The sequence below is a fragment of the Oncorhynchus gorbuscha genome, unplaced genomic scaffold (assembly GCF_021184085.1).
Source record: "Oncorhynchus gorbuscha isolate QuinsamMale2020 ecotype Even-year unplaced genomic scaffold, OgorEven_v1.0 Un_scaffold_2534, whole genome shotgun sequence".
Taxonomy (NCBI): domain Eukaryota; kingdom Metazoa; phylum Chordata; class Actinopteri; order Salmoniformes; family Salmonidae; genus Oncorhynchus; species Oncorhynchus gorbuscha.
The window spans coordinates 12,501-27,541 of record NW_025747021.1 but is presented as its reverse complement, the minus strand read 5'-3'; the positions used below and the strand labels follow the sequence as shown (position 1 = coordinate 27,541).

Sequence of the window (15,041 nt, the reverse complement as noted above, 5' to 3'; positions counted from 1 at the left end):
TCTTACCCAGAGTCTATAGGACTGTTCTACTGTAGAGTCTGTATCTATAGAGTCAGTCTGTATCTTACCCAGAGTCTATAGGACTGTTCTACTGTAGAGTCTGTATCTATAGAGTCAGTCTGTATCTTACCCAGAGTCTATAGGACTGTTCTACTTTTATAGTCTGTATCTTACCCAGAGTCTATAGGACTGTTCTACTGTCTACAGGACTGTTCTACTTTTATAGTCTGTATCTTACCCAGAGTCTATAGGACTGTTCTACTGTCTACAGGACTGTTCTACTGTATAGTCTGTATCTTACCCAGAGTCTATAGGACTGTTCTACTGTAGAGTCTGTATTTATAGAGTCAGTCTGTATCTTACCCAGAGTCTACAGGACTGTTCTACTGTAGAGTCTGTATCTTACCCAGAGTCTATAGGACTGTTCTACTGTAGAGTCTGTATCTATAGAGTCAGTCTGTATCTTACCCAGAGTCTATAGGACTGTTCTACTGTAGAGTCTGTATCTATAGAGTCAGTCTGTATCTTACCCAGAGTCTATAGGACTGTTCTACTGTAGAGTCTGTATCTTACCCAGAGTCTATAGGACTGTTCTACTGTAGATATAGAGTCAGTCTGTATCTTACCCAGAGTGTATAGAGATGTTCTACTGTAGATATAGAGTCAGTCTGTATCTATAGAGTCAGTCTGTATCTTACCCAGAGTGTATAGAGATGTTCTACTGTAGATATAGAGTCAGTCTGTATCTTACCCAGGGTGTATAGAGGTAGTCTACTGATGGTCTACTGTCTACCTACCCAGGGTGTATAGAGGTAGTCTACTGATGGTCTACTGTCTACTTACCCAGAGTGTATAGAGATGTTCTACTGTAGATATAGAGTCAGTCTGTATCTTACCCAGGGTGTATAGAGGTAGTCTACTGATGGTCTACTGTCTACTTACCCAGAGTGTATAGAGATGTTCTACTGTAGATATAGAGTCAGTCTGTATCTTACCCAGGGTGCATAGAGGTAGTCTACTGATGGTCTACTGTCTACTTACCCAGGGTGTATAGAGGTAGTCTACTGATGGTCTACTGTCTACTTACCCAGGGTGTATAGAAGTAGTCTACTGATGGTCTACTGTCTACTTACCCAGAGTGTATAGAGGTAGTCTACTGATGGTCTACTGTCTACTTACCCAGAGTGTATAGAGGTAGTCTACTGATGGTCTACTGTCTACTTACCCAGAGTGTATAGAGATAGTCTACTGATGGTCTACTGTCTACTTACCCAGAGTGTATAGAGGTAGTCTACTGATGGTCTACTGTCTACTTACCCAGGGTGTATAGAGAGGTTCTACTATAGATATAGAGTCAGTCTGTCTACTTACCCAGAGTGTATAGAGATGTTCTACTATAGATATAGAGTCAGTCTGTCTACTTACCCAGGGTGTATAGAGGTAGTCTACTGATGGTCTACTGTCTACTTACCCAGAGTGTATAGAGGTAGTCTACTGATGGTCTACTGTCTACTTACCCAGAGTGTATAGAGATAGTCTACTGATGGTCTACTGTCTACTTACCCAGAGTGTATAGAGGTAGTCTACTGATGGTCTACTGTCTACTTACCCAGAGTGTATAGAGGTAGTCTACTGATGGTCTACTGTCTACTTACCCAGAGTGTATAGAGGTAGTCTACTGATGGTCTACTGATGGTCTACTGTCTACTTACCCAGAGTGTATAGAGGTAGTCTACTGATGGTCTACTGTCTACTTACCCAGAGTGTATAGAGGTAGTCTACTGATGGTCTACTGTCTACTTACCCAGAGTGTATAGAGGTAGTCTACTGATGGTCACTGTCTACTTACCCAGAGTGTATAGAGATAGTCTACTGATGGTCTACTGTCTACTTACCCAGAGTGTATAGAGGTAGTCTACTGATGGTCTACTGTCTACTTACCCAGAGTGTATAGAGATAGTCTACTGATGGTCTACTGTCTACTTACCCAGAGTGTATAGAGATGTTCTACTATAGATATAGAGTCAGTCTGTCTACTTACCCAGGGTGTATAGAGGTAGTCTACTGATGGTCTACTGTAGATATAGAGTCCGTCTCTATCTTACCCAGAGTGTATAGAGGTAGTCTACTGATGGTCTACTGTCTACTTACCCAGAGTGTATAGAGATAGTCTACTGATGGTCTACTGTCTACTTACCCAGAGTGTATAGAGGTAGTCTACTGATGGTCTACTGTCTACTTACCCAGAGTGTATAGAGATAGTCTACTGATGGTCTACTGTCTACTTACCCAGAGTGTATAGAGGTAGTCTACTGATGGTCTACTGTCTACTTACCCAGAGTGTATAGAGGTAGTCTACTGATGGTCTACTGTCTACTTACCCAGAGTGTATAGAGGTAGTCTACTGATGGTCTACTGTCTACTTACCCAGAGTGTATAGAGGTAGTCTACTGATGGTCTACTGTCTACTTACCCAGGTGTATAGAGGTAGTCTACTGATGGTCTACTGTCTACTTACCCAGAGTGTATAGAGGTAGTCTACTGATGGTCTACTGTCTACTTACCCAGAGTGTATAGAGGTAGTCTACTGATGGTCTACTGTCTACTTACCCAGAGTGTATAGAGATAGTCTACTGATGGTCTACTGTCTACTTACCCAGAGTGTATAGAGGTAGTCTACTGATGGTCTACTGTCTACTTACCCAGAGTGTATAGAGGTAGTCTACTGATGGTCTACTGTCTACTTACCCAGAGTGTATAGGTATAGTCTACTGATGGTCTACTGTCTACTTACCCAGAGTGTATGGGGCTGGAGACCATGTTGATATTGTCCAAGGTTTCAGCAGTCCAGCTGTAGTGTCTCTGAGAGTCAGAGTCACAGTCTCTGCTGGCCAACGCCAGGTTCTGAAGGAGACAGACAGACAGACAGACAGAGAGTCAGACAGAGAAGCAGACAGAGAGACAGACAGACAGTCAGACAGACAGGCAGACAGAGAAGCAGACAGAGAGTCAGACAGACAGACAGACAGACAGACAGACAGACAGACAGACAGACAGACAGACAGACAGACAGACAGACAGACAGACAGACAGACAGACAGACAGAGACAGACAGACAGACAGACAGACAGAGAGTCAGACAGACAGACAGACAGACAGACAGACAGACAGACAGACAGACAGACAGACAGACAGACAGACAGACAGACAGACAGACAGACAGACAGACAGACAGACAGACAGACAGACAGACAGACAGACAGACAGACAGACAGACAGAGACAGACAGACAGAGACACAGAGACAGACAGACAGACAGACAGGTTGTACCATATCCTTGGTAGGAGCCAGTATCTCTTCGATCATCATGCTGTCTCTGGTGTAAGAGGTCCTGTTCAGGGTGTTGGACCTATCCGAACTGAAGGACCGCAGACTGTTGTTTACAGCAGTACCAAGTTACCACAGCAACAACAGGCAGGGGGTGGCGGGGCAGGCAGGCAGGGGGGTGATGAGAGGGTGTGGTGAACAGAAAGACAACTCATTACAACATGCAACTAACCTCTATACAATATAAATATAACCCACAGCACAGCACAGAATGAACCACTGACTGGACATCAGAGGTATGGGGATTATAAATGTATGGGATTATAGATGTATGGTAGAGGTATGGGGATTATAAATGTATGGGATTATAGATGTATGGTAGAGGTATGGGGTTATAGATGTATGGTAGAGGTATGGAGATTATAGATGTATGGGATTATAGATGTATGGTAGAGGTATGGGGATTATAGATGTATGGTAGCTGTATGGGATTATAGATGTATGGTAGAGGTATAGGGATTATAGATGTATGGTAGATGTATGGGGATTATAGATGTATGTTAGAGGTATGGGATTATAGATGTATGGTAGAGGTATAGGGATTATAGATGTATGCTAGATGTATGGGGATTATAGATGTATGGTAGAGGTATGGGGATTATAGATGTATGGTAGCTGTATGGGATTATAGATGTATGGTAAAGGTATGGGGATTATAGATGTATGGTAGCTGTATGGGATTATAGATGTATGGTAGAGGTATGGGGATTATAGATGTATGGTAGGGGTATGGGTATTATAGATGTATGGGGATTATAGATGTATGGTAGAGGTATGGGGATTATAGATGTATGGTAGAGGTATGGGTATTATAGATGTATGGTAGAGGTATGGGGATTATAGATGTATGGTAGAGGTATGGGGATTATAGATGCATGGTAGAGGTATGGGTATTATAGATGTATGGTAGAGGTATGTTGATTATAGATGTATGGTAGAGGTATGGGGATTATAGATGTATGGTAGAGGTATGGGGATTATAGATGTATGGTAGAGGTATGTTGATTATAGATGTATGGTAGAGGTATGGGGATTATAGATGTATGGTAGAGGTATGGGGATTATAGATGTATGGTAGAGGTATGGGATTATAGATGTATGGTAGAGGTATGGGGATTATAGATGTATGGTAGAGGTATGGGGATTATAGATGTATGGTATGTGATGTTGTGTAAAATGACATACAGCAGGTCTATGGTGTATATAGCATTCTAGATGAAGAAAAGGTTTGAATGAAGTAGCAAACTCAGGTAAAACACAATGATGATGTATGAGCTATGTCTGATAACTTGCGCTAGATAAAGGGACTGGGACCAACGCCTGTTTTACATGGACAGCGCTTAACGTGGAATTTAAGGGTTTTGGGCACTGGCCAGCTGGGCTAGTAGACGGCTAGTACTAACCCGGGTACAAAATCTGGGCTATGGGATATTTGAAAATACAAAAATGTCACTAGCGTTCTAGCTTAATGGCTATCTCTACTGCCATCCCTGTCCATCCCTGTGCAAACAGCAAGTTACAAGCGACCAAATCAGATGTGTGTGTTCAGACAGCAGTCATTTGCTGACATGGCTAGATTACACTAGTTGTCATAGTAATAACGGGCATGTGCACAGTGGTGCATGCTGATTGGTTGCTCCTGTTTCCTATCACTCAGAAGTTATGTAACAAACTAAGATGACAACAATACCTGCCATGGACATTTCCCAGTTGCTTTCAATGCTCATAATAACAGGAAAACACAAAGCCTCAAGGATAAATAATCCAACTTTCAAAACGAGTCCTTTTTGTCTTGCTACAACAGTCAACAAGCTAGCTAGGTAGCTCTTTAGCTAGCCACAGCTATCAACTAGCTAGCCAGGTAGCTGTTTAGCTAGCCACAGCTATCAACTAGCTAGCCAGGTAGCTGTTTAGCTAGCCACAGCTATCAACTAGCTAGCTTGGTAGCCGTTTAGCTAGAAACAGCAGTCAACTAGCTAGCTAGGTAGCTCTTTAGCTAGCCACAGCTATCAACTAGCTAGCCAGGTAGCTGTTTAGCTAGCCACACCTATCAACTAGCTAGCTGTTTAGCTTTCTAGCACATTCACTCATTTGTTTATCAACAATTAACAAGCTAGTTAGCTACCATGTCTTCTTGTAAAACTGTCAACAGAGTAGCTAGCAAGCAACAAGTTACTGTGCAGTCAGAAAATATTCACACCCCTTGACATTTTCCACATTTTGTTGTGTTACAAAGTGGGATTAATGTGGATTTAAGTGTCATTTTGTCAACACTTTACACAAAATACTTGAATGTTAAAGTGTAAGAAAATGTTTAATTGAATTTATGAAAAATAAAACAGTACTACATACACAGGGCCGTCGGAAAGTATTCAGACCACTAGACTTTCTCCACATTTTAATACATTACAGCCTTATTCTAAAATGGATTTCATTGTTTTTCCACTCATCAATCTACACACAATACCCCATAATGACAAAGCAAAAACAGGCTTTTAGAAATGTTAGCAAATTCATGAAAAATACAAAACTGAAATATCATATTTACATAAGTATTCAGACCCTTTACTCAGTACTTCGTTGAAGCACCTTTGGCAGCGATTACTGCCTCAAGTCTTCGTGGGTATGATGCTGAAATCTTGGCACACCTGTATTTGGGGAGTTTCTCCCATTCTTCTCTGCAGATCCTCTCAAGCTCTGTCAGGTTGGATGGGGAATGTCACTGCACAACTATTTTCAGGTCTCTCCAGAGATGTTCGATCAGGTTCAAGTCCGGACTCTGGCTTAGCCACTCAAGGACATTCAGAGACTTGTCCCGAAGGCACTCCTGCATTGTCTTGGAACCTTCACCCCAGTCTGAGGTCGTGAGCGCTCTGGAGCAGGTTTTCATCAAGGATCTCTCTGTACTTTGCTCTGTTCATCTTTCCCTCGATACTGACTAGTCTCTCAGTTCCTGCCGATGAAAAACATGCCCAAAGCATGATGCTGCCAACACCATGCTTCACCGTAGGGATGTTGTCATGTTTCCTCCAGACATGATGCTGCCAACACCATGCTTCACCGTAGGGATGTTGTCATGTTTCCTCCAGACATGATGCTGCCAACACCATGCTTCACCGTAGGGATGTTGTCATGTTTCCTCCAGACATGATGCTGCCAACACCATGCTTCACCGTAGGGATGCTGTCATGTTTCCTCCAGACATGATGCTGCCAACACCATGCTTCACCGTAGGGATGTTGTCATGTTTCCTCCAGACATGATGCTGCCAACACCATGCTTCACCGTAGGGATGTTGTCATGTTTCCTCCAGACATGATGCTGCCAACACCATGCTGTCACCATGCTTCACCGTAGGGATGTTGTCATGTTTCCTCCAGACATGATGCTGCCAACACCATGCTTCACCGTAGGGATGCTGTCATGTTTCCTCCAGACATGATGCTGCCAACACCATGCTTCACCGTAGGGATGCTGTCATGTTTCCTCCAGACATGATGCTGCCAACACCATGCTTCACCGTAGGGATGTTGTCATGTTTCCTCCAGACATGATGCTGCCAACACCATGCTTCACCGTAGGGATGTTGACATGATTTCACCATGCTTCAGACATGATGATGCTGCCAACACCATGCTTCACCGTAGGGATGCTGTCATGTTTCCTCCAGACATGATGCTGCCAACACCATGCTTCACCGTAGGGATGTTTCCTCCAGACATGTTTCCAACACCAGACATGATGCTGCCAACACCATGCTTCACCGTAGGGATGTTGTCATGTTTCCTCCAGACATGATGCTGCCAACACCATGCTTCACCGTAGGGATGTTGTCATGTTTCCTCCAGACATGATGCTGCCAACACCATGCTTCACCGTAGGGATGCTGTCATGTTTCCTCCAGACATGATGCTTGGCATTCAGGCCAAAGAGTTCAATATTGGTTTCATCAGACCACAGAATCTTGTTTCTCATGGTCTGAGAGTCCTATAGGCAAACTGTTATGTGGCTTCTGTCTGGCCACTCCACAATAAAGGTCTGATTAGTGGAGTGCTGCAGAGATGGTTTTCCTTCTGGAATGTTCTCCCATCTCCACAAAGGAACTCTGGAGCTCTGTCAGAGTGGCAATCAGGTTCTTGGTCACCTCCCTGACCAAGGTCCTTTTTCCCCGATTGCTCAGTTTGGCCGGGTGGCAAGCTCTAGGAAGAGTCTTGGCGGTTCCAAACTTCTTCCATTTAAGAATGATGGAGGCCACTGTGTTCTGGGGGACCTTCAATGCGGCAGAATGATGGAGGCCACTGTGTTCTGGGGGACCTTCAATGCGGCAGAATGATGGAGGCCACTGTGTTCTGGGGGACCTTCAATGCTGCAGAATGATGGAGGCCACTGTATTCTTGTACTGACGCTTTGCCTGATTTATGGTTCATCTGATGGCATAGCGGGATTTCTTATAAGCGTCCGGATTAGTGTCGATTCACTTATTGATTAATCCGGTGACTCAGGTGGTGTACACCTCAATGCCATTGGATGAATCCTGGAACATATTCCAGTCCAAACAGTCCTGTAGCGTAGCATCCACGTCGTCTGGCCACTTCCGTATTGAGTTAGTCACTGGTACTTCTTGCTTTAGTTTTTGCTGATAAGCAGGAATCAGGAGGATATAATTATGGTGAGATTTGCCAGATTTGGTAAAACTGATTTAAGTTTGCCTGTATTAAAGTCCCCGGCCACTAGGGGCGCCACTTCTGGATGAGCATTTTCTTGTTTGCTTATGGCTTTATACAGCTGGTTGAGTGGCCTTATACAGCTGGTTGAGTGGCCTTATACAGCTGGTTGAGTGGCCTTATACAGCTGGTTGAGTGGCCTTATACAGCTGGTTGAGTGGCCTTATACAGCTGGTTGAGTGGCCTTATACAGCTGGTTGAGTGGCCTTATACAGCTCGTTGAGTGGCCTTTATACAGCTGGTTGAGTGGCCTTATACAGCTGGTTGAGTGGCCTTATACAGCTGGTTGAGTGGCCTTATACAGCTCGTTGAGTGGCCTTATACAGCTAGTTGAGTAGCCTTTATACAGCTGGTTGAGTGGACTTTATACAGCTGGTTGAGTGGCCTTATACAGCTGGTTGAGTGGCCTTATACAGCTGGTTGAGTGGCCTTATACAGCTGGTTGAGTGGCCTTATACAGCTCGTTGAGTGACCTTTATACAGCTGGTTGAGTGGCCTTATACAGCTGGTTGAGTGGCCTTATACAGCTCGTTGAGTGGCCTTATACAGCTGGTTGAGTGTGGGATGCAGCATCTCAACTGAACCAGAACCACTCAGACTGAACCAATCAGAGGCAGCATGACTGCAGAAAGACTACATCCACCAGACACAATACTGATAGACTGAACCAATCAGAGGCAGCATGACTGCAGAAAGACTACATCCACCAGACACAATACTGATAGACTGAACCAATCAGAGGCAGCATGACTGCAGAAAGACTACATCCACCAGACACAATACTGATAGACTGAACCAATCAGAGGCAGCATGACTGAACCAATCAGAGGCAGCATGAACGCAGAAAGACTACATCCACCAGACACAATACTGATAGACTGAACCAATCAGAGGCAGCATGACCGCAGAAAGACTACATCCACCAGACACAATACTTACAGACTGAACCAATCAGAGGCAGCATGACTGCAGAAAGACTACATCCACCAGACACAATACTTACAGACTGAACCAATCAGAGGCAGCATGACTGCAGAAAGACTACATCCACCAGACACAATACTGATAGACTGAACCAATCAGAGGCAGCATGACTGCAGAAAGACTACATCCACCAGACACAATACTGATACATCACAACTCATTGGAAGTCAAATGAAAGGACATAGTTTGTAAATTTGATAAAATTTGATAAAATCACTCTACAAATCTCCTAAAGCTAGGATTGCTACCAATGGGATTATTTCCTCCTCTTTCCCTCTTTATAGGGGGAACAGACAAGGTTGCCCAATTAGCCCCCACCTCTTTGCCCTCGCCATTGAACCGCTGGCTGAGGCTATTAGAACGTGCCCTGACATACATGGCTTTGAGGTGGGCCCCCATACCCATAAATTATCACTCTTTGTGGACGACCTTATCTTATTTCTAACAAACCCAGAACATTCCCTCTCTCACTTGCAGATCCTACTACAGTGTTACAGTTCTTTCTCTGGATATAAGGTCAATTTTGATAAAAGCGAAATCTTACCGTTGTCTGTCTTTGACCATCATACCATCAAGCACAAGTTTCCTTTCAGATGGTCGCCAATGGGCTTCACATATTTGGGCATAATGGTGGATGGTAATCTGAACAACCTCTATAAACTCAATCTGGCCAGTTTGTTGCAAAAGGTGGAGGCTGACCTTTGTAAATGGATGGACTTACCTCTCACTCTACTGGGTAGAATCAATGTAATTAAAATGAATGTCCTGCCCAGGTTTCTATATCTGTTTCAATCTCTCCCTATCCCTGTTCCCGCAGCATTTTTTTCCTCTCTCGACAAGCTGACCAGACGGTTTATCTGGCACGGCAAAACCCCTAGGGGTGGCCTGGATAAACTGACCCTTGATTACAGTCAAGGGGGCTTAAACCTCCCCAATTTTAGAATGTACTACTGGGCTGCACAGTCTAGGTTTCTGGCTCAGAGGTTTGACAATGGTCCCTCTCCCTCATGGTTGAACATTGAAAAGCTTGAGGTAAATGATGACGCTGGGGCAGATTTGTTTTACAAATGGGACAGAAAATCTATAAAAACCATCACAGACAACCCTTTAATCATACATTCTGTCCTGGCATGGTGCAAACTGCATGAGCTGTTCGGACGAGGGGGATTCCTTTCCCCTAAAACCCCTTTATGGAACAATAGATTGATCCCTATGTTTTTCCAGAATAGTAACTTTAGACCATGGTCTGATAAGGGGATCACTCTTCTGGAACATTGTTACGAGGAAGGAGTTCTTATGTCTTTTGATCAGCTGAAACATAAATACCACTTGCCTAACAGGGACTTCTTTAGCTACCTACAACTACGAAACTTTATTAGGGTGACTCTCAAGGGACAATGGAACCTACCTAAGATGTCACCTATTGAACAACTCTGCCACGCAGACCAACCACTGTTCAAGACCATTTCCTGTGTTTACAATGCTCTTATGTCAGGACTAACACTGCCTGGGCTAGATGAACCCCGACTTAGATGGGGAAAAATATCTGGGTATTGATCTTGATGAGGATCTATGGAGTGACCTATGCAGGGATGGGGTTACATCCACATTGAACTCCAGATACAGACTGATCCAGTTTAATTTCCTCCATCAGCTCTATATCACCCCATCTAGACTGCACAAGTTCAACCCAGATATCTCCTCCCTATGTTTTAGATGTGGCTCAGATGAAGGAACATTCCTCCATTGCACTTGGCAGTGTTCTAAACTACACGGTTTCTGGCAGGGGGTATGCGATACCATATCCTCAATTCACGGGGTTGCATTCCCTTTAGACCCGGAGGTCTGTCTACTGGGTAACTTTACTAACACCAATCTTAGGCAAAGCCATACTATAAAGCTAACAGAAATAATGCTAGCGATTGCCAATAAATGTATTGCCTTGAAATGGAAATTGGATTCCTCCCTGCCAGTTGCAATGTGGCTTTCGGAAGTTAATAGTTGTATCCCTTTGGAGAAAATCACTTACTGCTTGAGGAATAAGTTAGAGACATTTTACAGAATTTGGCAACCTTTTATTGACTATATGGAGAATCTCCCCCCACATCTCATTGATTGAATCTATATATAATCCTCACATAATGTTTCACACGTAATGTATATTATGTAGCCTACGGCAGGTGATCCAATGTCTCACTAATTTTTGTTTTTTTCTTATTGAATGTTTGTTTATATAATTATAATTTATTTTTGTTACGCTCGTCTGTTACTGTCAGTTTGTCCTATCGTTGTCTAATATCTTTTCACCTTTGTTTTGAATGTTCTTAATTGGAAAATGCAAAAATAAAATATATTTAAAAAAAATTAAAGCATCATGAGCAAACTGTCCATTCAGTAAGATGGAGTACAACAAATCAATGAGACATCACAACACAGTGATTGATGTAGTTGTGATGGTTGGCTGGGGATCTAGGAAGTAAAGTTTGACATCTGGAAAAATGTCATCCCATCTTACCTGCAGACCTTAGGGCTATGGGACGAGGTACGAGTTTGAAATGGGGGAAAAGTACAAAACAGAAGATATTGAAAGCAACAAATGTGAGAGGACAAAGCAGAAATGCATTGTGGTTGTAATGGACCTGGGCTGATGCTCTGAGTTGTGTTAAACACTGACATTAAACACTGACGCTCTCTGAAACTGGGGTTACTGAACCTTCCTTTCTGGGGTTACTGAACCTTCCTTTCTGGGGTTACTGAACCTTCCTTTCTGGGGTTACTGAACCTTCCTTTCTGGGGTTACTGAACCTTCCTTTCTGGGGTTACTGAACCTTCCTTTCTGGGGTTACTGAACCTTCCTTTCTGGGGTTACTGAACCTTCCTTTCTGGGGTTACTGAACCTTCCTTTCTGGGGTTACTGAACCTTCCTTTCAACTGGAAGTGATAACTGGGGTTACTGAACCTACCTTTCAACTGGAAGTGATAACTGGGGTTACTGAACCTTCCTTTCTGGGGTTACTGAACCTTCCTTTCAACTGGAGGTGATAACTGGGGTTACTGAACCATCCTTTCAACTGGAAGTGATAACTGGGGTTACTGAACCTACCTTTCAACTGGAAGTGATAACTGGGGTTACTGAACCTTCCTTTCAACTGGAAGTGATAACTGGGGTTACTGAACCTTCCTTTCAACTGGAAGTGATAACTGGGGTTACTGAACCTTCCTTTCTGGGGTTACTGAACCTTCCTTTCTGGGGTTACTGAACCTTCCTTTCAACTGGAAGTGATAACTGGGGTTACTGAACCTACCTTTCAATTGGAAGTGATAACTGGGGTTACTGAACCTTCCTTTCTGGGGTTACTGAACCTTCCTTTCAACTGGAAGTGATAACTGGGGTTACTGAACCTTTCCTTTCAACTGGAAGTGATAACTGGGGTTACTGAACCTTCCTTTCAACTGGAAGTGATAACTGGGGTTACTGAGCCTTCCTTTCTGGGGTTTCTGAACCTTCCTTTCAACTGGAAGTGATAACTGGGGTTACTGAACCTTCCTTTCAACTGGAAGTGATGACTGGGGTTACTGAGCCTTCCTTTCAACTGGAAGTGATAACTGGGGTTACTGAACCTTCCTTTCTGGGGTTACTGAACCTTCCTTTCAACTGGAAGTGATGACTGGAGTTACTGAACCTTCCTTTCTGGGGTTTCTGAACCTTCCTTTCAACTGGAAGTGATAACTGGGGTTACTGAGCCTTCCTTTCTGGGGTTTCTGAACCTTCCTTTCAACTGGAAGTGATAACTGGGGTTACTGAACCTTCCTTTCAACTGGAAGTGATAACTGGGGTTACTGAACCTTCCTTTCAACTGGACGTGATAACTGGGGTTACTGAACCTTCCTTTCAACTGGAAGTGATAACTGGGGTTACTGAACCTTCCTTTCAACTGGAAGTGATAACTGGGGTTACTGAACCTTCCTTTCAACTGGACGTGATAACTGGGGTTACTGAACCTTCCTTTCAACTGGAAGTGATAACTGGGGTTACTGAACCTTCCTTTCAACTGGAAGTGATAACTGGGGTTACTGAACCTTCCTTTCAACTGGAAGTGATGACTGGGGTTACTGAGCCTTCCTTTCAACTGGAAGTGATAACTGGGGTTACTGAACCTTCCTTTCAACTGGAAGTGATAACTGGGGTTACTGAACCTTCCTTTCAACTGGAAGTGATAACTGGGGTTACTGAGCCTTCCTTTCTGGGGTTACTGAACCCACCTTTCAACTGGAAGTGATAACTGGGGTTACTGAACCTTCCTTTCAACTGGAAGTGATAACTGGGGTTACTGAACCTTCCTTTCAACTGGAAGTGATAACTGGGGTTACGGAACCTTCCTTTCAACTGGAAGTGATAACTGGGGTTACTGAGCCTTCCTTTCTGGGGTTACTGAACCTACCTTTCAACTGGAAGTGATAACTGGGGTTACTGAACCTTCCTTTCTGGGGTTACTGAACCTTCCTTTCAACTGGAAGTGATAACTGGGGTTACTGAACCTTCCTTTCAACTGGAAGTGATAACTGGGGTTACTGAACCTTCCTTTCAACTGGAAGTGATAACTGGGGTTACTGAACCTTCCTTTCAACTGGAAGTGATAACTGGGGTTACTGAACCTTCCTTTCTGGGGTTACTGAACCTTCCTTTCAACTGGAAGTGATAACTGGGGTTACTGAACCTTCCTTTCTGGGGTTACTGAACCTTCCTTTCAACTGGAAGTGATAACTGGGGTTACTGAACCTTCCTTTCTGGGGTTACTGAACCTTCCTTTCTGGGGTTACTGAACCTTCCTTTCAACTGGAATTGATAACTGGGGTTACTGAACCTTCCTTTCCGGGGTTACTGAACCTTCCTTTCAACGGGAAGTGATAACTGGGGTTACTGAACCTTCCTTTCAACTGGAAGTGATAACTGGGGTTACTGAGCCTTCCTTTCTGGGGTTACTGAACCTTCCTTTCTGGGGTTACTGAACCTTCCTTTCAACTGGAAGTGATAACTGGGGTTACTGAACCTTCCTTTCTGGGGTTACTGAACCTTCCTGTTACTGAACCAGAGGCAGAACAGAAGTAATTCTAGGTCATATTTCCTTCTGAACACAAACCCTATTCACATGAACGTTATTAGATAAGTGATTGCTGTCCTGCTCATACTAAGAAATCAGTGTTGATTGTGATAGGATTAGGGTTGTCTGGAAAACGATGTACATTGTCCTATCCTGTATCACATGATCAACTGGATGTACCTTAGGAACATATCTACAGATATGGATGGTCCATATCAAACCCATTATACATTATTATACACAGTACCACAGCATGTCAGAGTGTAGTGGGTAGTGGGTGTGGTACCTGGCGCTGCGTGCTCCAATGCTAAAGCCCATGTAACCCTCCTGGGGCAGAGAGTCGTCTCCCAGCTCTTTCAGGTCCTGGGGTCCCAGGTACTTATCCGTGTCGCCTGTCATCGCATCCTCACCTGACATAACAGCAACCAGTTAGTTAGACAGTCCACAGCTCACAGTCCTCTCTCTCCAGTTAGTTAGACAGTCCACAGCTCACAGTCCCCTCACTCCAGTTAGTTAGACAGTCCACAGCTCACAGTCCTCTCTCTCCAGTTAGTTAGACAGTCCACAGCTCACAGTCCTCTCATTCCAGTTAGTTAGACAGTCCACAGCTCACAGTCCTCTCATTCCAGTTAGTTAGACAGTCCACAGCTCACAGTCCTCTCTCTCCAGTTAGTTAGACAGTCCACAGCTCACAGTCCTCTCTCTCCAGTTAGTTAGACAGTCCACAGCTCACAGTCCCCTCACTCCAGTTAGTTAGACAGTCCACAGCTCACAGTCCTCTCGGTCCAGTTAGTTAGACTGTCCACAGCTCACAGTCCCCTCACTCCAGTTAGTTAGACAATCA

The 15,041-nt window shown here is 44.0% G+C and overlaps 1 protein-coding gene across 1 annotated transcript in view; it reads right to left on the bottom strand.

Moving 5' to 3' along the window:
* Positions 1–15,041, bottom strand: part of LOC124026052 (ankyrin-3-like) — a 71,859-nt gene that overhangs the window by 45,540 nt on the left and 11,278 nt on the right. Inside the window, 4 exon segments of the mRNA XM_046339227.1 lie at positions 2,795–2,904; positions 3,331–3,433; positions 11,611–11,625; positions 14,484–14,607. Coding sequence (XP_046195183.1) covers positions 2,795–2,904; positions 3,331–3,433; positions 11,611–11,625; positions 14,484–14,607 — 352 coding nt within the window.